Below are 26,706 nucleotides of genomic sequence, written 5' to 3'. Positions count from 1 at the left end.
TTCTCGCCGTGGCCGGTTTTTTTGTGTGTTTTTTTATTCATTTTTCTTTCTAGAACAAAAACCGTTTTAATACCTTTTCTTTCATAAAGTTAGTACATTTTGTTGGAAATTAAGCACAATATTGAAATAAATTTTTTTAATGGCTTAAAGGTGGCTTAAAGGTAGCTTAAAGGTGGCTTAAAGGTGGCTTAAAGAAGTTTGGACATTAAGGACCTATAAGTTGTCCTTAAAGGTGGCTTAAAGGTGACTTAAAGATAGTCTTTAAGCTGCCTTTAAGCCATCTTTACGCTTTCTTTAAGCCATCTTTAAGTAACACATATAGCTTAAAGGTAGCTTAAAGGTGGCTTAAAGATCGTCTTTAAGCTACCTTTAAGCATCTTTAAGCTATCTTTAAGGAGAACTTAAAGATGGTCATTCATCCTGTGTTGGGCATCGAAACAATATGCACGTACCGTTGAAACTTTATTTAACAAAATACTATACAGTTTTGTGAAGTATTTTACTCTGAAATAATTTTATATTTTGTTTTTTTAATTTTTTCAAAAAATATTTTATTCTCCGAGGAACATATTGAACAAACACAACACAGTCTTTAAATATTCTTTCATTCAAACTTGCTCGTTCACTAACACTCAATTATAATGGAAGAGGTTGATTAACTTGAAATCATAAAAAAGATTAAACAAAAATAAATAATGAAAATAAAATTTAAAAAAAACAAGGTAAGGTATAAAAAAGTAAAAATTCATTATAATTTTAGAGAAATCTATAAATAAATAGAATGATATACACATTTTGTAAATTTTTGGTAAGAAAATATTTAAGATACTTTGATACGGCACTTACTACACTGTTATACTGCATGATACAGACAGTGAAAAATATCATGCAGCAAATGATTTCCATTCACGTCTAAAAAATCACCGATTATTGTGACAACCATCTTACCAGCTTTTTTAAATAAACTGTTTCTATTAAGAAAGAGGATTTTCTATTCGTATCCTCTTTTTTTCAGTGCAAAATGAAAAATGAACACAATTTAAAAACAGAAATGAACATGAATTTTATTCATTTTTGTTGTTGAACACAACATAAATTGGTGAACCCACCATCGTTTTCACACGAAAGCACATTTTACAGTACCTTAAAACCTTCATATTCCACAATAACAGTCAAAATATTGGTGACTCAACCAAGTTATTTCATCGAATATCTCACTAACGAATAAACTTGGTAGGTCCACCAATAATAAAATTTTGGCGATTGTATTTTTTTTAGACAGCATCAAATATGCAATAATCGTTTTGTCTTATACTTTACTGATTAAATTTGGTGAACTCACCAAAAAGTGAAAAATGCAGGCAGAATTTCTTTATCCAAATATTTGGTGGATCCACCAAAGTGAAATTTTCCAAACAAATATAGAGTACAAAGTTGGTGCAATCACCAAAAGTTTCTGAACATTTATCGATGGCACTAAATAAACAGAAACACCGCAGCACATGTCAGTTTATATTCAAAACAAGAAAGTTGGTGAAACCACCAAAAAAATTGACAAAATTCAAAATACCCCTACATGGTGGATCCACCAGATATCAAGTTATACGAATTATAATTTTTTTTTTTACAAAATTGATGGATTCACCAAAGAAACTCCAGGCCGGTAACAATTAGTTTATCGCTGCTATTGAATACATAATTGGTGGGCCCACCAACATGAATGCTATGTTCAGTTTACATAAAAGATCAGAAAGTTGGTGAATCCACCAGAAATATCAACATATCATCATAACTCATAATTGCCTTTGGATTTACAATGCCATAAAAAAAAGAAATACGTGTAGAAAGAAATTTCAAAGAACATTGAAATATCATGAAGTGTTTTTGAATTACAGTAGTGAAACATTTTATTACTTGCTTTAAACAAAGGGTTTACATATAACTTTCTCATCATCCATGATCACGTTCTGTATTGTGTGTACGTATATTCTCTTTTTCATAAAGAGTTGACTATTTATAAAACATTTGACATATTCCTTGCGCATGTGCGAAAAAAATGTCTCCATCTATTTACAGCATTGTTTCTTACTGTTCTTATATAGCTTAGTTTTTTTCACAGATGATTTGTACTAATCAATATGATAACTTATTGACCATTTCCAATCAGTAAAGTGGATAAAAATTCTTTCTTTATAAAAATGCGTTAAAGATGAACGACGCTTAAACCATGCTTGTTTACCTCCTTCGGATTTCTTGTTACATGTAGGAGAGTCACCCATCCTTATGTAGAACGTTTTCACTATCGAATTGTTGTTTGTAATCTTCTAGTGAAGTGGACGAGTAAATTTTCTCAAATCACACATACTATTTTGCATCAAGGTGTGAATGTCTTAATTAAATTAAGTTAATAATCATGTTGACTTTAAGAAGTAGTTCAATGGGATAACCATTTCCTCCTCAGTTTTCAGCCTCGTTGCTGAATCATGCATTGACATCCTCATGTGCATAAGAAAAGGTGCACCTGAAAATACATAAAAAAAATTTCAATCTTTTTAATTAGATCTTTGATAAAGGCAACAAATCTATGTTTCCTATATCAAAAGTGATAATGCATTTCTATCCTTATAAATGAATACACTTTGCCAATAAACAAATAAAGTAACTGATTACACCTTCTGTATTTTAAGTCTTGTGAGAAAATGTCCTTAAGCTATAATTTCATTTTTGCTTTATAAAATTATTGTAAAATTATTTTTTTAAAAACCCTACTATCATTTTTGAAATAGCATAAATGAGAGTGAGGTAGTGGACAGGCTTTGGCGTATCCAAGTCAGTGGGAGTTAGCATAAAAAATATATACTTAAATGAAATAATATTAAATAAATACGTTAAGAGTAAGAATATTAAGCGAGAGCTTTTTACGTGGATTAACTAACAAAAAATCTTTGAAGATAGTGTAGGGCGAGTTCATCAAGTTTCGGGCAGATACATTGGATCGGACAACTTAGGTTCAAAATCTATCCCCAGGGGCCCGTTTCACAAACCATGCTTTTGACTAAGTTATATTTTGTAAAAAAAAAAAAAAAAAAAAAAAAAAAAAAAAAAAAAAATTCTTAAGTCCATTACTTATCCGTTTCACTATTCAAGTTTTATCTTAGGAAATTCCTAAGTTATGTCTTTACTTTAAAAAGACAGGTAAATCTATGTCTTAACAAACTTAACATGACGACTGTTTATGTCCTACTGAAAAGAATTATACGGAGATTAAAGCACATTAAAGTGGAACAAAAATAATAAATTACACGTATCATTAAAACCTTTTTACTTTACTTCTAAACTAAAACATTAGAAGTAAAAATATACATAATATATATCGTTTTGAAAAAAGACGACATCAATCAACCAAACTTGTAAATTTATTAAGACCCGACACTCTAGACCACATTATGAGTACACGTTATACACTGATATTGTTATTATGGATGCATAGAGTGTTTCGGCGGTTTTTGTAAGAGTTATGGTTATAACTCTTAAGGCCCACCTCATCAGGGGTCTACCTATTATGATTTTCACATTATTGTAATCGTGATTGAATTATCATTTCGCCGATATTCTTGTGCTTACTGTAGGCGATTATAGGTTCATCGGTAAATAATTCTTTGCATATTTCATCATTTTTAAGGACATTCCAGTATTTCAGGATGCGCTTTTTGAGACTGAGTGTGGGTTGTACTTGGTTATCATCACATTTGGTTGTCGTTGTTTGCATTTTATATCTGTTTTCACCAAGTACTTATTCTATTTGTGTTTTCCATTGAAAGCACAATGGGATCTATTTCCTTATCAGAGTAACCTCTCTTTGATAGGTGTGTCTTGAAATCCGTTAGAATTGTAGATAGAATGCAAGGATCACTGGTATTCCTTGTATGTCTGATGCATTCGCCTTTTATGAACCCTTTAAAGACAGAAGGGCTGTGGGTGCTTTTTCTGTGTAGATATTGAAAATTGTTTGTTGGTTTTATATATGATTTAATATCAAGTATGTTATTTTCCTGAAACCTCACGCCTTTGTTTATAGTAGTGTCCAGAAAATTGACGCTTTTTTCTGAGATTTCATACGTGAATTTCAGGTGTTCGTGACATGTATTGCCGATGTCAAAAAATTCTAGAATTTCATTTTGTGTGCCGTTAAAGGCTATAAAACCATCGTCTCTAAATCGCCCGTGGTAAAGAACTTGATTGGCGAATTTGAATTTTGACTTTATATAGTTGGTGATTTGATACATTCTTGTATCTGAAATTTCTGGAGATGGTATTGCACCCATACTGCATCCTATGATTTGTTCAAAGTATTTTCCATTGAACTCAAAGTAATTGTTTTCCAAGACGCATTTCAATAAGAAGATAAGATCTTCGCTCTCTGGATAAGGAATGTCGATTTGTGGTTTGTCTTATTACAACAAAAATTTCATCTCATTATATTTCACCCTGATTTGATAAAGCTTTGATTCTACCTGTTGGTCATATTAAGCGACAATCCTCGCCTACTGACATTTTTCCGGCAGCAGTTGGTAGACGCAATCATAGTCTTATCTCCTGAAGCGCAGCATGGCCTAAGGTTTGCATTAATTATTCAAAAAAGCCTCAGCATGTTACACAAACAACTCGCTAAGGATAGGTTGTGGGAATTTCGTCTACAACACAAGAGTAATTCTAGTAATCTTATAAAATATTTAAAAAAATGATTTGAATAAAAAGCACTTTGAAAAATACTTAATTTTATCCATACATGATACTTGCATTTCATAATTTTAACCCAAATTTGAGAGAGCCTCGACCCTACTTGGTCACATTTTGCGACAATCATCTCATGCTTATTTGTTTATGGCAGAGGTTGGTAGATAAAAGAAGAGTACCAACTTCAAAAGTCATTGTAATTATTATATTTTCAATTAAACACTTTATATCTAAATAAAAAAGTATAACAAGAAAACATAATTATGGAACTACTTTGTGAAAATCTTTACATTGAGAGGACAGAAAAAATGGAAAATAATAATTAAAGAAAGGTCTTGTCTGACCTTAAACGTTAAAATATCCACTATGACCTTAATACATGTACATGATTGTATATTTGATAACATATTAATTTGGTAGATGTGTTTGTGATCGAATCTTATTTTTTAATTAATTTCCCTCAATCATCGTTGATGTTACAGGTACAGGTATACATATAAATACAGGTATGTCATGATGTTATAACGGTGCACCCAGAGATCTCGCGAATATTACATCTGTCAGTAGGCTGCAAAATGCGAGGAATTCAATGTTTCGTATTTTGCGCTTTACTTTACTCCATTCAGGTTGACGCTTTCGGCAGCTGTGATGTTGATGGCGATTGTCCCGACAATGCCGAATGTAATGATGGCGGTGGCCATGGCGGTGGTTCATCGGAATGTGAATGTAAGGAAGGCTTCGATGAGATCGACTTGCCGGATATTACGATAGATGGCAAAGCAGCGACAGTCTGTATAGGTATGAAACAAAGTATTGATCAATAGACTTGTGATATTTTATATAATTGTTTGTGTATACTAAATATTTAACCAGTTTGTACAATATATATTACCGACTTATAAACAAAAATGCGTACCAAATATCAGGAAAAAAAAACCCACAATTTTAATTCAAAATTTTTTTTTGTAAGAAAGAAGCGCACGGATGAATAATTTGAATTAATTAGTGAGATTACATTTACCACTTTTCATATTCAAGAAATATCTGTTATTGTCCATTAAATGACTCAATTATTCGTTCTTAGATTTGGGCATCTGCAGTCCATTTGACAACGAAGTAGATGACTGCGGAGAAAATGGACAATGTGTCATTATCCAGGATAAACATGGAATGTATAAAGCTGTCTGTAAATGCAAGTATGGATATTACGGCAAATTCTGCGACGGTGAGTACCTTAAAAATCTAGAACTAAATATTAGTTGCCAAGACTATCACTGAATTTGTCAATTATATCTATAACGTTCTCAATTAAACCTTTAATATCATGGGACATGTGACTTATTCTAAAAATCGACCTATTCATAAACCGGTTAGTGTTCAGAATTTCAATGATGATTATTAAGGATATTATCATTATTAAATCAGAAACTTGCCATCTTTTATAAAATTTAAATCTCTGAGTTTTAAAAAGATTTGAATTTTAAATCAAGCATGCAAATTAGAGATTTATACTCTATTATCAATCCACGTGCCTTGTGGGATGTTAATTTGTAAAATAAGGCATTGTGAAGTTTAAAAGCTTTACACTGAAAAAAAAATATAGAGAAATGGACATCTGCCTTAAGCATTTAAAATGTTTTAGGGTTTGTTTATGTTGATGTAAGAAGATAATTCAAAAATGAAATTATATATCTACAAAAAAGATTGAAACACAGAAAGGAAAAACTTTTTGGTTTTAAATATATGAATGATAGGAATTCTTAATATAATAAGATGAAATTTATTCACGAAAACGTTCTCGGTTACTAATTATTGTTAAAAAAGACAACGGATGCAACATTTAACCCACTGCCGATCAAAGATTTTGTTTTTAATTTTCCAGTTAATACAAAATAAGCTAAATATAGTTTATAAAAAACAAAGAAAGCAACAGCAAAACCCTTTTCACTGACTTAAGAAAAGTCAAGGAGTATGTTGGAAACGACATTAACGTTAACAGAACTTAAAGCAATGTACATGTATTGGAAAAATCTATTGAAATATATAGTTGATGCGTCGTTTAGTTGATAAAGCTTAACCTTTTATATTCTGTTGTTACTTCAAATATTCTTGAAACTACTACCAGACATAGCCCGAACCAAGAAACCTAAATTGTAATTGAATGATATCAGTAATTTGTCCTACTTTAATTACTTATTTTACGCGAGTACTTAATTCCGCGATTCCGCAGTTCTGTATCAAATCACAAGAATATAAAATTGTGTTCACCAATTATAATTTCATATAGTTCAAAACTGTTTAAAAAAAGAGTAGATTTTAAAATTCGCTACGGGTTGCTTCTAGCATTTTTACGCGGAAATTATTGCCTAGCGTTTAATTAGGAATGGCATTGGTAAGAATGATAACATTTTCAATTCAAAAATACGTGTCTCAAAAAAATTTAACGTTAACAATAACGAGCAAAAAAGCAATGGAATGCATTGAAAAAAATCATGAAATAAATGTGTTAGTGACATTTGAGGTGTCATTTAGTTGAATAAGTTTTTCTATCTATATCATATTTTCACTTCAAAAGTAACCAAAACTACTTCAACACCATATTCAACGACTGGCACGACCAAGAAGCCCAAACCGTGGATCCTTTTTGGAGGAGGAGCTATTCTGCTTGCTGTTCTCGCCGGAGGAGCTGCAGTCGCTGCGTCATCATTTAGCTAGTTGTCCTCAAGGTCCTCAAGATCCTCCACAAATGATTCTGATTATGTCACTGACTGGAAATTATTTTAAATAAATCATCGATGCAGTTGAAATGTGTCTTTGGCATTTGTATTTCATTGAATACACAATCATATGCTTAATTCAAAGTCACATTTGGTCAAAAGTCTATATGTCAAAATCATTGTGTTTGCTGCACTGCTACGTGCCTTGTATAGTTCTTCAAACTCTCATGACTTCATTGTTTTAAATTATGACATAAGAATGTTTTTCATGGGTAAATATTTCAAATGTTGAAAAGGAAAATCCCAGTAATTGTAAAAAAAAACATATTAACAGTAAGAAAACAACGATTTTCTCAATATACTAAGTTAATCACAAAGATGATGCATAATATAATTAGTTTTATGAAATTGCTGATAAAAACGATTGAAAAGGGGGATAAATGGCTAGAAATTTCATATTATGACATTCATTTGAAAACTATGTATGTAGATGCATGTAACACAACTATTTTATTTAAGTTTCGGAGTATTCGAAAGGATTGCTTTGTGAGGAATTTTCGTATTATCTCTCTCTCTCTCTCTCTCTCTCTCTCTCTCTCTCTCTCTCTCTCTCTCTCTCTCTCTCTCTCTCTCTCTCTCTCTCTCTCTCTTTAAGGGTTATTATTTTAGCAGATACCTTGTATGTTTTGTAAAGATTTTATCACTTTGATTCTCTATGCTTACATTATTCATGATGCATAAAGTCGCATTTGCTAAAATACTAGAAGATTAAAATGCCTTTAAGACAATTTTAACATGCTCTAATACTTCTTAATTCAAAATCAACTGATATTCCCGAAAATGGACTGACATCTACTGACCGTACCTCACTGTACATCACTGACTTTCACTGTACCCTACTGTACCCCACTAAACATATCTACTAACCAGCACTGTTCCCCACTGTACGCCACTGTACAGTCTAAATGACTTCTAGTGTACCGCCACTGTACAACACTGTACAGGGTCCTGACCAGCACTGTTCCCCATTGTACAACACTGTACAGTCTTACTGACTTCTAGTGTACCCCCACTGTACAACACTGTACAGGGTCCTGACCAGCACTGTGCCCCATTGTTCGCCACTATACAGTCCTACTGACTTACACCGTACGCCACTGTACAGTCCTGGTGACTTCTACTGTACCCTACTGAACGCTCCTGTACATGGCACTGACCAGCACTGTACCCCACAGTACGCCACTGGCAGGGCACTGACCAGCACTTTATAATTAGCTCACTGTACAATCCTGCTGACTTCCATTGTATCTCTCTGTACGCCACTGCACAGTCCTACTGACTTCCACTGCACCTAACTGTACGTCACTGAACCGGGCACTGACCAGCACTGTACCCAACTGTACAAAGCACTGATCTGCACTTTACTCCACTTTACCATGAATTTGAAAGATAACATGTTTTATTTTTTTTAGTACGATATTTTTCTCAATTGTCAGATCTATACAGAATTTATACAGCCTAAATTTGTGAAGTTGCTGTTAAAAATTCATATCGGACTAAGGATCAGAAACACTCGAATTCTACTAATGAAATACAGCATGGCACGTTTCTGAGTTAATTATGGAATTGTACTTTAAAATTATCTTCAAATTCGTCATGATTAGTTGGATTATCAATGCCTTGAATTTTTGAAATTGTCTAATGTCTCATGGTTAAGTGAGAAGGTTATCTATACAGTTAAAAAATCCAGTGGTAATCTAGGCGATTGTAATTTCTAGATTTTTTTTAGTTCTAGAGCTTGCAGAATTGGCCGTGATATTCATACTCGAATTTGCAGACGTTTCTATAAATTATATTTTAGTTTTACATATCTGATAATCAACTTTCTTTTATAAAAGTTTTTTTAAAGACGATTTAAAAGGTAGCACAAAACGATAAGCATGCGAATTAACTAGGATAATTAACAAGGGTAAGATTGTATATTTCTCAAAATTCTTACTCATGATACGTACATGTACGTACATGTATACGTATATCCAGCAGGAAAACAACATAATTGCAAACGCTAGAGAGAGCTGTTTAACGGGTTTAAGAAGTGTAATGATATTTGTGACATTACTTTCCAGTTAACCCTTACATAAACGGAAGTCCCACAAACCTATCCGTAGCTAGAGATTTTGTTGGCGCTTCCGTGAGTGATGATTGTAAACCTAAGGCCATGTTTTGCTTAAGGAGCTGGTACTATTTTTGTTTCTATCAATTGCTTCCGGAGAAATGGCGGCATGCAAAAACATGTGCTAAATAAGATAAACAGGTAGAGGCGAAGCTTTCTAATTTTGAGGTGAAAAAAAATCAGATAAAAGTATTATTCTTATACTCTGTCCTTAGATATGTATACAGTACATTTGGATAATGTTTAACAAAAATAAAGATACTTGTAAAAGTGACATTGAAATCGGTCAAAGAGAAATATCCAAGAAGTCTTCATTCACATATTAGCATTTTTCGCTGAAAAAACCAAATTTCTTACGGAAACATAATGGGAAATGTTTACTCCATTCCAAAGTAACTCGGAATATCTTTATCAATTTTTGAACTTTATTATCCAGCTACTTTCATTTCTTTTGCAATGCAAATTCCATGTAGACTTTTTATTTTTAGCCATGTATTGAAACATGACAAGCCAAATGGAGCGTTTTAATGAGAAAGAAGAAATGTTTTCATAATATTGTATGAACCTTGTTTGAACCCAGAGGTTTTTATTAATACAGAATGTTTTTTTTAAATATGCGACATAAGTACTTGGGAGAGACTAGAGATAAAATAAAGTCTTACTGATTTATTACAAATAAAATGTTGTGACCACGAACAGTGTACACAATATTAAGTCCAAAGAAAACATGTACAAAACAGGAACAGAGCAAACACGGGCCTCTAAAAGGTAGAGGTAAGATCAAGGGCATTGGAGGAGTGAGCATCCTCTGCTTACTCCCCACACCCGCCGTGTTCTCTTTGTCGTAATCTGGGAAAATGAGAAAACTCGTTGACAATTAGGTGATTAGTTATGGTCTAACAATAAGTAAATAAGTATTTAAAACAAAAGTTAACCTACGACTAATTGTAAGATTGTATTTGCTGTCAAGGTTGTTGTATCAATCATGGAACTTACAAAAAGATAATATTAATGGATACTGTTTATAGTTTTGTTTTATCAACTTATAAGTACCAAATATCGTTTTCAACAAAAGATATTTCTCGTTACCTCCTAAAAAATAGTTTTGAAAAACATAATCTTTTTCTTTCAAATTGGTGCCTGATCATCACTTGACCAAGTCACTTTTTTTCCGGAAGACTACTTTTAAATTTCACAATGTCCTATCTAGCGAGACAATAGCGTACACATTTTGACAAAAACTGTTTTCCAATGTATATATTTTAAACCGCGGATATTGCACATAAAGTTCCGCTGTGCAAGACGTGAATATGATAGGTAAAGCCTATGTCTTTTGTGTAAAAACTAACCTGTTAAAATTAGGGGTGTTCTTTGTTATGAATACAAAATGATAAAACTTCTGTCTAGTTCAAAACCAAAGAATAACAGATCATGGCCAGTTTTTACAAAAGACTATACGAACATATTTAATTCATTAAAGCTAAAGTTGTTTTTGAACGATGTTCATATGTTGAAAAATCTGAAATAAAATGATATGAAAAATATCTAGTATTTTGATATGAAGTACACACAATCTTGTCAAAGAAAAAAATGGACAGTTGTGTATTTCAATACATGAATTTCTTCGTAATGATTGTAAAACTAGCATACCGTACGTACTGAAATACAAATTTAATCTTTTACATTCAGCTGTTGGAATTACAATCATTTGAAAGTAATTTTTAAGAAATAATCATGGAATTTTGTTTTGTAAATGTCAAATTCTCTAAAGGCTCAACTATGTTTTAATAGTAAATCAATTACAGTGAAAAAAATTCATTCTACAACTAACAGAAATCATACGTAAATAATTCACTATCTCAAATTTGTTTCCTTTTATTTCAATTGGAAATTTAATGTCGATAGTAATATTTTAGAAATACATTTGTTTTGCATATGTTGGACTTTTGCCAATTATTGTAATTGTGTTTGTGTCTGTTATTGCATATCATTCTACTTTTGTTCTAGTAAACCATCGTTTTATTTACCTTGACGATCGTCAATATTGCCAGCATCTCGATTTCAAAGATATAGACGGATAACGCGTTCACAGTGGAACATTGCAGATGTTTTATCATTACTTTTATTTTGCAAACGCTCAAATCACATATAAAGTGTGTCATAGAATTAAATTAGACATTTACAAATACAAATGTAGCACAGCAAGTGTCTTCATTATTTATTATAGTTAATACTTGGTTTTAATGCAAACATCTAATCATTTTACATGAGTTAATAGTTTTCTTGGGGAAGTATATGTACGCTACATTCTTTATTCTATACAAACGGTAACAAACATTTGATATAATGTTTAATATAAAATCTTAACAATCCTTGATTTTTTTCCTGTGTCGTTTAAGCCAATTAATGTTGTCTCCTTTTCTTTACATTGCGATGTCGACGATATACACGGGATTATCTGATTAGGATATAGACACAATGTCAACTCAATATATTTCTACATTTTAATGTCGGTGGTGTCGACGATGCTAACGAGAAAGGAGGAATTCAATATAGACACAATGTTAATTCGATGTCTGCGAGCAATGCGATGTTGACATGTATAGTCAGAAATAAGTCCCGATTTTACATCTTTCGATACACTGGTGACATAGTTACAATGCTTGATTATAAATGAGTTAGATTTTAATACTTTCATGTAGGTGTGACAGGTAACAGAGGTTACTGGTAACCTTGATTAAAAAGAATCAGGTTTGGGGTTAGGGTTAGAGTGTTAAGTGAGGCTTAGGTTAGAGTATGTTAGGTCATCTGGATCTTGTATTCTGCGTAAGTATTTTAAAGATGTATAATAACATACTAACTTATTTACGACAATGATTTTATTTTAGGTTATGTCAAAATGTATCAATTACTCTGTATTAATATTCGTTTAATCAATAATCGATAAAGCCAAATCATTGTTAAAAAATTATTAAACGACAAAGATCGGGCGAGCTAAACGGGACCATACATTTTCAATGAGCCATATAACTCTGGCGTAAAAAAAACCCGGAATGTTATCTTCCTATTTTTAGTGTTCGTTTGTTATATCTGAGTAATCAGTAAGTTAAGGTGTAAAACAAACAATTGTGAAATAAGACCCACCCAAGGCACCACCTTGTGGCATCCATCAAAGTATGAAAAAAATTTAAAGTCGCCAACCCATCGATCTCGTCTATTTAATGTTTATGCAGATTTTATTGAGATCATTAAGACAATAGCCGACCTTTTATTCCCATGAAATCTTAAAAAAAAGAAGACAGGGTGAGATACTTATATGCCATTCTTATTAATAAAGACACAGTCAAATACTTTCAATCGAAACCGTCTGAATTAAGTATTTAATTTTTTTTATTATTTCTGATGATCTTAATCAAAAGAGATGTCAAACTAAGAAATGGTTAATGTTCTATAAATCCAGACAATATACTGCTATTTGATATTGTTTTGATAGTCATCATTATGACTTTTTAAAGCCATATTTATTTCAATAACGTAGATCGGTAAATTTTGTGATGTAATGCTACTAAAAGGAATCATAGAAAATAGAATGAAATACACATTTTATGAATTTTGGGTAAGAAAATATTTAAGATATTTTGATACGGCACTTACTACACTGTTAAACTGCATAATACAGACATTGAAAAATATTATGCAGATTTCCATTCACGTCTAAAAAATCACCGATTATTGTGACAACCATCTTACCAGCTTTTTTGAATAGTGTTCTCTTCCACTTGAATATTTGTATTATACCAAACAGGAATAATATGAAAGTTTTCTTTGAAGAATGATTTGATTAAACAGGACTCTTATTACAACAAAAATTTCATCTCATTATATTTCACCCTGATTTGATAAAGCTTCGATTCTACCTGTTGGTCATATTAAGCGACAATCCTCGCCTACTGACATTTTTCCGGCAGCAGTTGGTAGACGCAATCATAGCCCTATCTCCTGAAGCGCAGCATGGCCTAAGGTTTGCATTAATTACTCAAAAAAGCCTCAGCATGTTACACAAATAACTCGCTAAGGATAGGTTGTGGGAATTTCCTCTACAACATAAGAGTAATTCTAGTAATTTTATAAAATATAAAAAAATGATTTGAATAAACAGCACTTTGAAAAATACTTAATTTTATCCATACATGATACTTGCATTTCATAATTTTAACCCAAATTTGAGAGAGCCTCGACCCTACTTGGTCACATTTCGCGACAATCATCTCATGCTTATTTGTTTATGGCAGAGGTTGGTAGATAAAAGAAGAGTACCAACTTCAAAAGTCATTGTAATTATTATATTTTCAATTAAACACTTTATATCTAAATAAAAAAGTATAACAAGAAAACATAATTATGGAACTACTTTGTGAAAAACTTTACATTGAGAGGACAGAAAAAAATGGAAAATAATAATTAAAGATAGGTCGTGTCTGACCTTAAACGTTAAAATATCCACTATGACCTTAATACATGTACATGATTGTATATTTGATAACATATTAATTTGGTAGATGTGTTTGTGATCGAATCTTATTTGTTGATTAATTTTCCCCAATCATCGTAGAGGTTACAGGTACAGGTATACATATAAATACAGGCATGTCATGATATCACAACGGTGCACCCAGAGATCTCGCGAATATTACATCTGTCAGTAGGCTGCAAAATGCGAGGAATTCAATGTTTCGTATTTTGCGCTTTACTTTACTCCTTTCAGGTTGACGCTTTCAGCAGCTGTGATGCTGATGGCGATTGTCCCGACAATGCCGAATGTGATGGTAGCGGTGACGGTATCATGGGCGGTGGCGATGGCGGTGGTCCATCGGAATGTGAATGTAAGGAAGGCTTCGATGAGATCGACTTGCCGGATATTACAATAGATGGCAAAGCAGCGACAGTCTGTATTGGTATGAAACAAAATATTGATCAATAGACTTGTGATATTTTATATAATTGTTTGTGTATACTTAATTTTTTAACCAGTTTGTGCAATATATATTACCGACTTATAAACAAAAATGCGTACCAAATATCAGGAAAAAACCCCACAATTTTAATTCAAAATTTTTTTTTGTAAGAAAGAAGCGCACGGATGAATAATTTGAATTAATTAGTGAGATTACATTTACCACTTTTCATATTCAAGAAATATCTGTTATTGTCCATTAAATGACTCAATTATTCGTTCTTAGATTTGGGCATCTGCAGTCCATTTGACAACGAAGTAGATGACTGTGGAGAAAATGGACAATGTGTCATTATCCAGGATAAACATGGAATGTATAAAGCTGTCTGTAAATGCAAGTATGGATATTACGGCAAATTCTGCGACGGTGAGTACCTTAAAAATCTAGAACTAAATATTAGTTGCCAAGACTATCACTGAATTTGTCAATTATATCTATAACGTTCTCAATTAAACCTTTAATATCATGGGACATGTGACTTATTCTAAAAATCGACCTATTCATAAACCGGTTAGTGTTTAGAATTTCAATGATGATTATTAAGGATATTATCATTATTAAATCAGAAACTTGCCATCTTTTATAAAATTTAAATCTCTGAGTTTTAAAAAGATTTGAATTTTAAATCAAGCATGCAAATTAGAGATTTATACTCTATTATCAATCCACGTGCCTTGTGGGATGTTAATTTGTAAAATAAGGCATTGTGAAGTTTAAAAGCTTTACACTGAAAAAAAAATAATAGAGAAATGGACATCTGCCTTAAGCATTTAAAATGTTTTAGAGTTTGTTTATGTTGATGTAAGAAGATAATTCAAAAATGAAATTATATATCTACAAAAAAGATTGAAACACAGAAAGGAAAAACTTTTTGGTTTTAAATATATGAATGATAGGAATTCTTAATATAATAAGATGAAATTTATTCACGAAAACGTTCTCGGTTACTAATTATTGTTAAAAAAGACAACGGATGCAACATTTAACCCACTGCCGATCAAAGATTTTGTTTTTAATTTTCCAGTTAATACAAAATAAGCTAAATATAGTTTATAAAAAACAAAGAAAGCAACAGCAAAACCCTTTTCACTGACTTAAGAAAAGTCAAGGAGTATGTTGGAAACGACATTAACGTTAACAGAAGTTAAAGCAATGTACATGTATTGGAAAAATCTATTGAAATATATAGTTGATGCGTCGTTTAGTTGATAAAGCTTAACCTTTTATATTCTGTTGTTTGAAACTACTACCAGACATAGCCCGAACCAAGAAACCTAAATTGTAATTGAATGATATCAGTAATTTGTCCTACTTTAATTACTTATTTTACGCGAGTACTTAATTCCGCGATTCCGCAGTTCTGTATCAAATCACAAGAATATAAAATTGTGTTCACCAATTATAATTTCATATAGTTCAAAACTGTTTAAAAAAAGAGTAGATTTTAAAATTCGCTACGGGTTGCTTCTAGCATTTTTACGCGGAAATTATTGCCTAGCGTTTAATTAGGAATGGCATTGGTAAGAATGATAACATTTTCAATTCAAAAATACGTGTCTCAAAAAAATTTAACGTTAACAATAACGAGCAAAAAAGCAATGGAATGCATTGAAAAAAATCATGAAATAAATGTGTTAGTGACATTTGAGGTGTCATTTAGTTGAATAAGTTTTTCTATCTATATCATATTTTCACTTCAAAAGTAACCAAAACTACTTCAACACCATATTCAACGACTGGCACGACCAAGAAGCCCAAACCGTGGATCCTTTTTGGAGGAGGAGCTATTCTGCTTGCTGTTCTCGCCGGAGGAGCTGCAGTCGCTGCGTCATCATTTAGCTAGTTGTCCTCAAGGTCCTCAAGATCCTCCACAAATGATTCTGATTATGTCACTGACTGGAAATTATTTTAAATAAATCATCGATGCAGTTGAAATGTGTCTTTGGCATTTGTATTTCATTGAATACACAATCATATGCTTAATTCAAAGTCACATTTGGTCAAAAGTCTATATGTCAAAATCATTGTGTTTGCTGCACTGCTACGTGCCTTGTATAGTTCTTCAAACTCTCATGACTTCATTGTTTTAAATTATGACATAAGAATGTTTTTCATGGGTAAATATTTCAAATGTTGAAAAGGAAAATCCCAGTAATTGTAAAAAAAAACATATTAACAGTAAGAAAACAACGATTTTCTCAATATACTAAGTTAATCACAAAGATGATGCATAATATAATTAGTTTTATGAAATTGCTGATAAAAACGATTGAAAAGGGGGATAAATGGCTAGAAATTTCATATTATGACATTCATTTGAAAACTATGTATGTAGATGCATGTAACACAACTATTTTATTTAAGTTTCGGAGTATTCGAAAGGATTGCTTTGTGAGGAATTTTCGTATTATCTCTCTCTCTCTCTCTCTCTCTCTCTCTCTCTCTCTCTCTCTCTCTCTCTCTCTCTCTCTCTTTAAGGGTTATTATTTTAGCAGATACCTTGTATGTTTTGTAAAGATTTTATCACTTTGATTCTCTATGCTTACATTATTCATGATGCATAAAGTCGCATTTGCTAAAATACTAGAAGATTAAAATGCCTTTAAGACAATTTTAACATGCTCTAATACTTCTTAATTCAAAATCAACTGATATTCCCGAAAATGGACTGACATCTACTGACCGTACCTCACTGTACATCACTGACTTTCACTGTACCCTACTGTACCCCACTAAACATATCTACTAACCAGCACTGTTCCCCACTGTACGCCACTGTACAGTCTAAATGACTTCTAGTGTACCGCCACTGTACAACACTGTACAGGGTCCTGACCAGCACTGTTCCCCATTGTACAACACTGTACAGTCTTACTGACTTCTAGTGTACCCCCACTGTACAACACTGTACAGGGTCCTGACCAGCACTGTGCCCCATTGTACGCCACTGTACAGTCCTGGTGACTTCCACTGTACCCTACTGAACGCTCCTGTACATGGCACTGACCAGCACTGTACCCCACAGTACGCCACTGGCAGGGCACTGACCAGCACTTTATAATTAGCTCACTGTACAATCCTGCTGACTTCCATTGTATCTCTCTGTACGCCACTGCACAGTCCTACTGACTTCCACTGCACCTAACTGTACGTCACTGAACCGGGCACTGACCAGCACTGTACCCAACTGTACAAAGCACTGATCTGCACTTTACTCCACTTTACCATGAATTTGAAAGATAACATGTTTTATTTTTTTTAGTACGATATTTTTCTCAATTGTCAGATCTATACAGAATTTATACAGCCTAAATTTGTGAAGTTGCTGTTAAAAATTCATATCGGACTAAGGATCAGAAACACTCGAATTCTACTAATGAAATACAGCATGGCACGTTTCTGAGTTAATTATGGAATTGTACTTTAAAATTATCTTCAAATTCGTCATGATTAGTTGGATTATCAATGCCTTGAATTTTTGAAATTGTCTAATGTCTCATGGTTAAGTGAGAAGGTTATCTATACAGTTAAAAAATCCAGTGGTAATCTAGGCGATTGTAATTTCTAGATTTTTTTTAGTTCTAGAGCTTGCAGAATTGGCCGTGATATTCATACTCGAATTTGCAGACGTTTCTATAAATTATATTTTAGTTTTACATATCTGATAATCAACTTTCTTTTATAAAAGTTTTTTTAAAGACGATTTAAAAGGTAGCACAAAACGATAAGCATGCGAATTAACTAGGATAATTAACAAGGGTAAGATTGTATATTTCTCAAAATTCTTACTCATGATACGTACATGTACGTACATGTATACGTATATCCAGCAGGAAAACAACATAATTGCAAACGCTAGAGAGAGCTGTTTAACGGGTTTAAGAAGTGTAATGATATTTGTGACATTACTTTCCAGTTAACCCTTACATAAACGGAAGTCCCACAAACCTATCCGTAGCTAGAGATTTTGTTGGCGCTTCCGTGAGTGATGATTGTAAACCTAAGGCCGTGTTTTGCTTAAGGAGCTGGTACTATTTTTGTTTCTATCAATTGCTTCCGGAGAAATGGCGGCATGCAAAAACATGTGCTAAATAAGATAAACAGGTAGAGGCGAAGCTTTCTAATTTTGAGGTGAAAAAAAATCAGATAAAAGTATTATTCTTATACTCTGTCCTTAGATATGTATACAGTACATTTGGATAATGTTTAACAAAAATAAAGATACTTGTAAAAGTGACATTGAAATCGGTCAAAGAGAAATATCCAAGAAGTCTTCATTCACATATTAGCATTTTTCGCTGAAAAAACCAAATTTCTTACGGAAACATAATGGGAAATGTTTACTCCATTCCAAAGTAACTCGGAATATCTTTATCAATTTTTGAACTTTATTATCCAGCTACTTTCATTTCTTTTGCAATGCAAATTCCATGTAGACTTTTTATTTTTAGCCATGTATTGAAACATGACAAGCCAAATGGAGCGTTTTAATGAGAAAGAAGAAATGTTTTCATAATATTGTATGAACCTTGTTTGAACCCAGAGGTTTTTATTAATACAGAATGTTTTTTTTAAATATGCGACATAAGTACTTGGGAGAGACTAGAGATAAAATAAAGTCTTACTGATTTATTACAAATAAAATGTTGTGACCACGAACAGTGTACACAATATTAAGTCCAAAGAAAACATGTACAAAACGGGAACAGAGCAAACACGGGCCTCTAAAAGGTAGAGGTAAGATCAAGGGCATTGGAGGAGTGAGCATCCTCTGCTTACTCCCCACACCCGCCGTGTTCTCTTTGTCGTAATCTGGGAAAATGAGAAAACTCGTTGACAATTAGGTGATTAGTTATGGTCTAACAATAAGTAAATAAGTATTTAAAACAAAAGTTAACCTACGACTAATTGTAAGATTGTATTTGCTGTCAAGGTTGTTGTATCAATCATGGAACTTACAAAAAGATAATATTAATGGATACTGTTTATAGTTTTGTTTTATCAACTTATAAGTACCAAATATCGTTTTCAACAAAAGATATTTCTCGTTACCTCCTAAAAAATAGTTTTGAAAAACATAATCTTTTTCTTTCAAATTGGTGCCTGATCATCACTTGACCAAGTCACTTTTTTTCTGGAAGACTACTTTTAAATTTCACAATGTCCTATCTAGCGAGACAATAGCGTACACATTTTGACAAAAACTGTTTTCCAATGTATATATTTTAAACCGCGGATATTGCACATAAAGTTCCGCTGTGCAAGACGTGAATATGATAGGTAAAGCCTATGTCTTTTGTGTAAAAACTAACCTGTTAAAATTAGGGGTGTTCTTTATTATGAATACAAAATGATAAAACTTCTGTCTAGTTCAAAACCAAAGAATAACAGATCATGGCCAGTTTTTACAAAAGACTATACGAACATATTTAATTCATTAAAGCTAAAGTTGTTTTTGAACGATGTTCATATGTTGAAAAATCTGAAATAAAATGATATGAAAAATATCTAGTATTTTGATATGAAGTACACACAATCTTGTCAAAGAAAAAAATGGACAGTTGTGTATTTCAATACATGAATTTCTTCGTAATGATTGTAAAACTAGCATACCGTACGTACTGAAATACAAATTTAATCTTTTACATTCAGCTGTTGGAATTACAATCATTTGAAAGTAATTTTTAAGAAATAATCATGGAATTTTGTTTTGTAAATGTCAAATTCTCTAAAGGCTCAACTATGTTTTAATAGTAAATCAATTACAGTGAAAATAATTCATTCTACAACTAACAGAAATCATACGTAAATAATTCACTATCTCAAATTTGTTTCCTTTTATTTCAATTGGAAATTTAATGTCGATAGTAATATTTTAGAAATACATTTGTTTTGCATATGTTGGACTTTTGCCAATTATTGTAATTGTGTTTGTGTCTGTTATTGCATATCATTCTACTTTTGTTCTAGTAAACCATCGTTTTATTTACCTTGACGATCGTCAATATTGCCAGCATCTCGATTTCAAAGATATAGACGGATAACGCGTTCACAGTGGAACATTGCAGATGTTTTATCATTACTTTTATTTTGCAAACGCTCAAATCACATATAAAGTGTGTCATAGAATTAAATTAGACATTTACAAATACAAATGTAGCACAGCAAGTGTCTTCATTATTTATTATAGTTAATACTTGGTTTTAATGCAAACATCTAATCATTTTACATGAGTTAATAGTTTTCTTGGGGAAGTATATGTACGCTACATTCTTTATTCTATACAAACGGTAACAAACATTTGATATAATGTTTAATATAAAATCTTAACAATCCTTGATTTTTTTCCTGTGTCGTTTAAGCCAATTAATGTTGTCTCCTTTTCTTTACATTGCGATGTCGACGATATACACGGGATTATCTGATTAGGATATAGACACAATGTCAACTCAATATATTTCTACATTTTAATGTCGGTGGTGTCGACGATGCTAACGAGAAAGGAGGAATTCAATATAGACACAATGTTAATTCGATGTCTGCGAGCAATGCGATGTTGACATGTATAGTCAGAAATAAGTCCCGATTTTACATCTTTCGATACACTGGTGACATAGTTACAATGCTTGATTATAAATGAGTTAGATTTTGATACTTTCATGTAGGTGTGACAGGTAACAGAGGTTACTGGTAACCTTGATTAAAAAGAATCAGGTTTGGGGTTAGGGTTAGAGTGTTAAGTGAGGCTTAGGTTAGAGTATGTTAGGTCATCTGGATCTTGTATTCTGCGTAAGTATTTTAAAGATGTATAATAACATACTAACTTATTTACGACAATGATTTTATTTTAGGTTATGTCAAAATGTATCAATTACTCTGTATTAATATTCGTTTAATCAATAATCGATAAAGCCAAATCATTGTTAAAAAATTATTAAACGACAAAGATCGGGCGAGCTAAACGGGACCATACATTTTCAATGAGCCATATAACTCTGGCGTAAAAAAAACCCGGAATGTTATCTTCCTATTTTTAGTGTTCGTTTGTTATATCTGAGTAATCAGTAAGTTAAGGTGTAAAACAAACAATTGTGAAATAAGACCCACCCAAGGCACCACCTTGTGGCATCCATCAAAGTATGAAAAAAATTTAAAGTCGCCAACCCATCGATCCCGTCTATTTAATGTTTATGCAGATTTTATTGAGATCATTAAGACAATAGCCGACCTTTTATTCCCATGAAATCTTAAAAAAAAAAGAAGACAGGGTGAGATACTTATATGCCATTCTTATTAATAAAGACACAGTCAAATACTTTCAATCGAAACCGTCTGAATTAAGTATTTAATTTTTTTTATTATTTCTGATGATCTTAATCAAAAGAGATGTCAAACTAAGAAATGGTTAATGTTCTATAAATCCAGACAATATACTGCTATTTGATATTGTTTTGATAGTCATCATTATGACTTTTTAAAGCCATATTTATTTCAATAACGTAGATCGGTAAATTTTGTGATGTAATGCTACTAAAAGGAATCATAGAAAATAGAATGAAATACACATTTTATGAATTTTGGGTAAGAAAATATTTAAGATATTTTGATACGGCACTTACTACACTGTTAAACTGCATAATACAGACATTGAAAAATATTATGCAGATTTCCATTCACGTCTAAAAAATCACCGATTATTGTGACAACCATCTTACCAGCTTTTTTGAATAGTGTTCTCTTCCACTTGAATATTTGTATTATACCAAACAGGAATAATATGAAAGTTTTCTTTGAAGAATGATTTGATTAAACAGGACTCTTATTACAACAAAAATTTCATCTCATTATATTTCACCCTGATTTGATAAAGCTTCGATTCTACCTGTTGGTCATATTAAGCGACAATCCTCGCCTACTGACATTTTTCCGGCAGCAGTTGGTAGACGCAATCATAGCCCTATCTCCTGAAGCGCAGCATGGCCTAAGGTTTGCATTAATTACTCAAAAAAGCCTCAGCATGTTACACAAATAACTCGCTAAGGATAGGTTGTGGGAATTTCCTCTACAACATAAGAGTAATTCTAGTAATTTTATAAAATATAAAAAAATGATTTGAATAAACAGCACTTTGAAAAATACTTAATTTTATCCATACATGATACTTGCATTTCATAATTTTAACCCAAATTTGAGAGAGCCTCGACCCTACTTGGTCACATTTCGCGACAATCATCTCATGCTTATTTGTTTATGGCAGAGGTTGGTAGATAAAAGAAGAGTACCAACTTCAAAAGTCATTGTAATTATTATATTTTCAATTAAACACTTTATATCTAAATAAAAAAGTATAACAAGAAAACATAATTATGGAACTACTTTGTGAAAAACTTTACATTGAGAGGACAGAAAAAAATGGAAAATAATAATTAAAGATAGGTCGTGTCTGACCTTAAACGTTAAAATATCCACTATGACCTTAATACATGTACATGATTGTATATTTGATAACATATTAATTTGGTAGATGTGTTTGTGATCGAATCTTATTTGTTGATTAATTTTCCCCAATCATCGTAGAGGTTACAGGTACAGGTATACATATAAATACAGGTATGTCATGATATCACAACGGTGCACCCAGAGATCTCGCGAATATTACATCTGTCAGTAGGCTGCAAAATGCGAGGAATTCAATGTTTCGTATTTTGCGCTTTACTTTACTCCATTCAGGTTGACGCCTTCGGCAGCTGTGGTGATAATGGCGATTGTCCCGACAATGCAGAATGTGAAGGCGAAGTTTCATCGGAATGTGAATGTAAGGAAGGCTTCGATGAGATCGATTTGCCGGATATTACAATAGATGGCCAAGCAGCGACAGTTTGTATAGGTATGGAATTAAAAAAAATGATACAGACTTGTGATGATATCTTTCCATAATTGTTAGTGGATGCTTAATTTATTTTAAAAATCTGAGATATATTTATTATCACTTATTATAATATAACAATGCAGTGGTAAATATCAGAAAGGAAAAATCAATTTTTCGTCAGATTGTACTGTAAGGACTTATAATATCATTACAAAAGTAATTAAATCATTTTGACAACCCGTATTCAATATATATGTATCATTCTCTTTTAACAGAAATCATTTATACATTTTCAGATCTAGGCATCTGCAGTCCATTTGACAACGAAGTAGATGACTGCGGAGAAAATGGACAATGTGTCATTATCCAGGATAAGCATGGAATATATAAAGCTGTCTGTAAATGCAAGTATGGATATTTCGGCAAATTCTGCGACGGTGAGTACCTTTAAAATCAAGAAATAACAGTTGCCTAGACTATTACTTGGTTTGTGAATTGTATATACTACCTTCTCGATTAACCATTTTATATAAGGATTTGTGTTACTAATGTTTGTTAAAAAAGACAACGGACGCAACATTAACACCAGTGCCAATCAAAGATTTCATTGTTTTTAATTGTCCAGTTAATACAGACTTAACACTAAATATAGTTTAAAAAACGCAAAGCATGCAAGAGGAAAACCTATTCACTGACTTTAAAAAGGTCAAGGAGTATGAAGGAAAACAATATTAATGTTTACAGAACTAAAAGCAATGTACATTTATTGAAAAAATCAATCAAAATAAATGGTTGATGCGTCTTTTAGTTGATAAAGCTTAACCTTATATATTATGTTGTAACTTCAGAGGTTATTGCAACTACTACCGTACAGAGCACGATCAATAAACCTAAATTGTAATTGAATGATACCAGAATTTTGACCTATTTAAAATCAATCGTAGTTTATATACCACCTTCCCAAAATGGCATTGGTAAGAATGATAACATTTTAAAACAGTCTTATCTTCAATTCAAAAACACGTGCCTCAATGAAATTTGACGTTAAGAATAACAAACAGAAAAAGCAATGGAATGCATTTAAAAAAAAGGAAAATAAATATGTATTAGTTACATTTATGTGTCATTTAGTTAAGTAAGTTTTTCTATCTATATCATATTTTTACTTCAGAAGTAATCAAAACTACTTCAACACCATATTCAACGACTGGCACGACCAAGAAGCCTAAACCGTGGATCCTTCTTGTCCACGAGGTCCTCAAGATCCTCAACAAAAGATTCTGATTATGTCACGACTGGAAATTATTTTGAATAAATTATCGATGCAGTTGAAATGTGTCTTTGTATTTAATTGAATAAAAAATGAAAATGCTTAATTCAAGGTCACATTGGGTTAAAAGTCTATGTGTCAAAATCATTGTGTTTGCTGCACTGCTTTGTACGTTGGGAAGCTGGCTTTTTACATAAATATATTCATAGAATTTCAGCTACTTGCCATCCTGTATTACATTTATTAAGTTTGAGTGTTTCTGATTTTAAATCAAATATGAATTTTAAACCAAGCAACAAGCTCACAGATTTATACTCTATTATCAGTGCCCTTGTCGTGTGGGATGTAAGTTAAGGCACTGTGAGGTTTAAAAGTATTCTTCTGGGGAAAGATATTTGGTCAAATAATGGTCTTGCACATCAAGAAATCATAATGTCTTAGGGTTCATTTGTGGTGGCATGATAACATAATTTGGAAATGGACAGTGTGTCATTCTCCAGGATAAATATTGAGGATAAAAAGCTCTCCGTAAATGCGGTGTACGGGTATAAACGCAAAAGTTTAGTATCTTAAATCAGAGGACTGAAAGCGGGCTTTTTTGATGTGTAATTATGCATATTGTATGGGTAATGTCAATCTAAGCGGCATATGATAGAACCTACATCTAAACCATTGCTGATCAAATATTTCATCGTTTTCAATTTCCCTATAAATACAAAATGTAACTGATTGTAATTTAATAAAAGACCAAGCAAACAGGAGCAAACACTACGTACTGAAAGGATAAAATTCAAAGTGTATGTAGGAAACGACATTAACGTTGACAAAATCATCGCATTTTATTGACAAACTCAATGAAAATAAACAGTTGATGTGTCATCTAGTTGAGTAAGGTTTACCTTTTATATTATATTGTTACTTCAGAAGTTATAGAAACTATTACCAGATTTAGCACGACCAAGAAACCTAAACCTTGCATCCTTCTTGAAGGAGGAGCGATTCTACTTGCTGCTCTCGCCGGAGGAGCTGCAACCGCTGCGTCTTCATTTAGCTAGGTGTCTTCACGGTCCTCCAGATCCTCAAACTACAACAAATGAATCTGATTGTGTCACTGATTGGAAATTTGGAATGAAGGAAAGAAGTAGTCAAAATGTGTTCATGATTTTTGTACTTGTATGAATACGCCGAATTTAAACTTTGATTATAATATCAATAGCAAGCAAATTCATTCTGCTTGTCGCAGCGATATTTGCGATGGACTTTCAACTTAAATATAGGCATAAAATTTCAGTTGTTTACCCAAATGTATGCTTGTATAATTCTTCAAACTCTGGTAAACTCTTTGCTTAACTATAAACACGAGAAAGTCGTGGTTGAAATGGGTTGATAGTTCAGTAGTTGAAAAGAAAAATGACATAAATTGTCAATAATACATTTATTATCGACATAAAATATAACAATAAGGACTCATTCGTCTATTGAAATTCATGAAATGCGTCTTAGCTTATAAACATAAGTACCTGCAAAACAGTGTAATAATTTAATTGTGATATTTAATTGAAATCAATGTATAAGACAATCCAAATCAAAAAGGGAAAATCAAAATTCCTTTTTTTTGACCCTGTTTTTCATATCTGCATCCATATACACCCCTTTTTGCCAAAAATAAGCCTTTACAAGTCAAAGTTGATGGAATTTTCCTGAGTCATTGACATTTAAATGCATTACAAAGACATTTAAAATGAGTAACGTTCCTCTTATTCTTATAAAAACTTATGAAGCATCAGAGGAACGTTCCTCTTTTCACTTCAACAGAAATCTTCACAAAGAATCTGAGGAACGTTCCTCTTTTCACTTTAACAGAAATCTTCACAAAGAATCTGAGGAACGTTCCTCTTTTCACTTCAACAGAAATCTTCACAAAG

General features: G+C 32.2%; 2 protein-coding genes across 4 annotated transcripts; both read left to right on the top strand.

Annotated features, from left to right (window-relative positions):
• The first annotated feature begins 5,269 nt into the window (after positions 1 to 5,269).
• On the top strand, positions 5,270 to 7,537 carry LOC109620704 (uncharacterized). Its single transcript, XM_034450284.2, has 3 exons — positions 5,270 to 5,535; positions 5,822 to 5,962; positions 7,313 to 7,537. The coding sequence occupies exons 1-3, from the start codon at positions 5,313 to 5,315 to the stop codon at positions 7,450 to 7,452; spliced, it is 504 nt and encodes a 167-aa protein (XP_034306175.2). The 5' UTR covers positions 5,270 to 5,312; the 3' UTR covers positions 7,453 to 7,537.
• Positions 7,538 to 14,164: 6,627 nt separating this feature from the next.
• On the top strand, positions 14,165 to 24,937 carry LOC117682534 (uncharacterized). 3 transcript variants are annotated; one of them, XM_066080879.1, is made up of 3 exons: positions 14,165 to 14,582; positions 14,868 to 15,008; positions 24,683 to 24,836. In XM_066080879.1, the coding sequence occupies exons 1-3, from the start codon at positions 14,342 to 14,344 to the stop codon at positions 24,793 to 24,795; spliced, it is 495 nt and encodes a 164-aa protein (XP_065936951.1). In that variant the 5' UTR covers positions 14,165 to 14,341; the 3' UTR covers positions 24,796 to 24,836. The 3 variants fall into 3 exon arrangements, 2 of the variants coding, with proteins under 2 accessions (XP_065936951.1, XP_065936950.1); XM_066080878.1 differs by lacking the exon at positions 24,683 to 24,836 and adding an exon at positions 16,346 to 16,570 and having other exon boundaries at positions 14,185 to 14,582; XR_010712626.1 differs by lacking the exons at positions 14,165 to 14,582; positions 14,868 to 15,008 and adding exons at positions 23,147 to 23,529; positions 23,808 to 23,948 and having other exon boundaries at positions 24,683 to 24,937.
• Positions 24,938 to 26,706: the final 1,769 nt, after the last annotated feature.

This window comes from Magallana gigas, chromosome 4, assembly GCF_963853765.1.
Source record: "Magallana gigas chromosome 4, xbMagGiga1.1, whole genome shotgun sequence".
NCBI lineage: Eukaryota > Metazoa > Mollusca > Bivalvia > Ostreida > Ostreidae > Magallana > Magallana gigas.
This window is presented reverse-complemented; position numbering and strand designations above follow the sequence as displayed.

Coding starts and splice junctions, on each gene's coding strand:
- LOC109620704 (XM_034450284.2), top strand. CDS start 5,313: ATGCGAGGAATTCAATGTTTCGTATTTTGCGCTTTACTTTACTCCATT. Junction 5,536..5,821: donor AGCAGCGACAGTCTGTATAG/GTATGAAACAAA, acceptor ATTCGTTCTTAG/ATTTGGGCATCTGCAGTCCA. Junction 5,963..7,312: donor TTACGGCAAATTCTGCGACG/GTGAGTACCTTA, acceptor TCACTTCAAAAG/TAACCAAAACTACTTCAACA.
- LOC117682534 (XM_066080878.1), top strand. CDS start 14,342: ATGCGAGGAATTCAATGTTTCGTATTTTGCGCTTTACTTTACTCCTTT. Junction 14,583..14,867: donor AGCAGCGACAGTCTGTATTG/GTATGAAACAAA, acceptor ATTCGTTCTTAG/ATTTGGGCATCTGCAGTCCA. Junction 15,009..16,345: donor TTACGGCAAATTCTGCGACG/GTGAGTACCTTA, acceptor TCACTTCAAAAG/TAACCAAAACTACTTCAACA.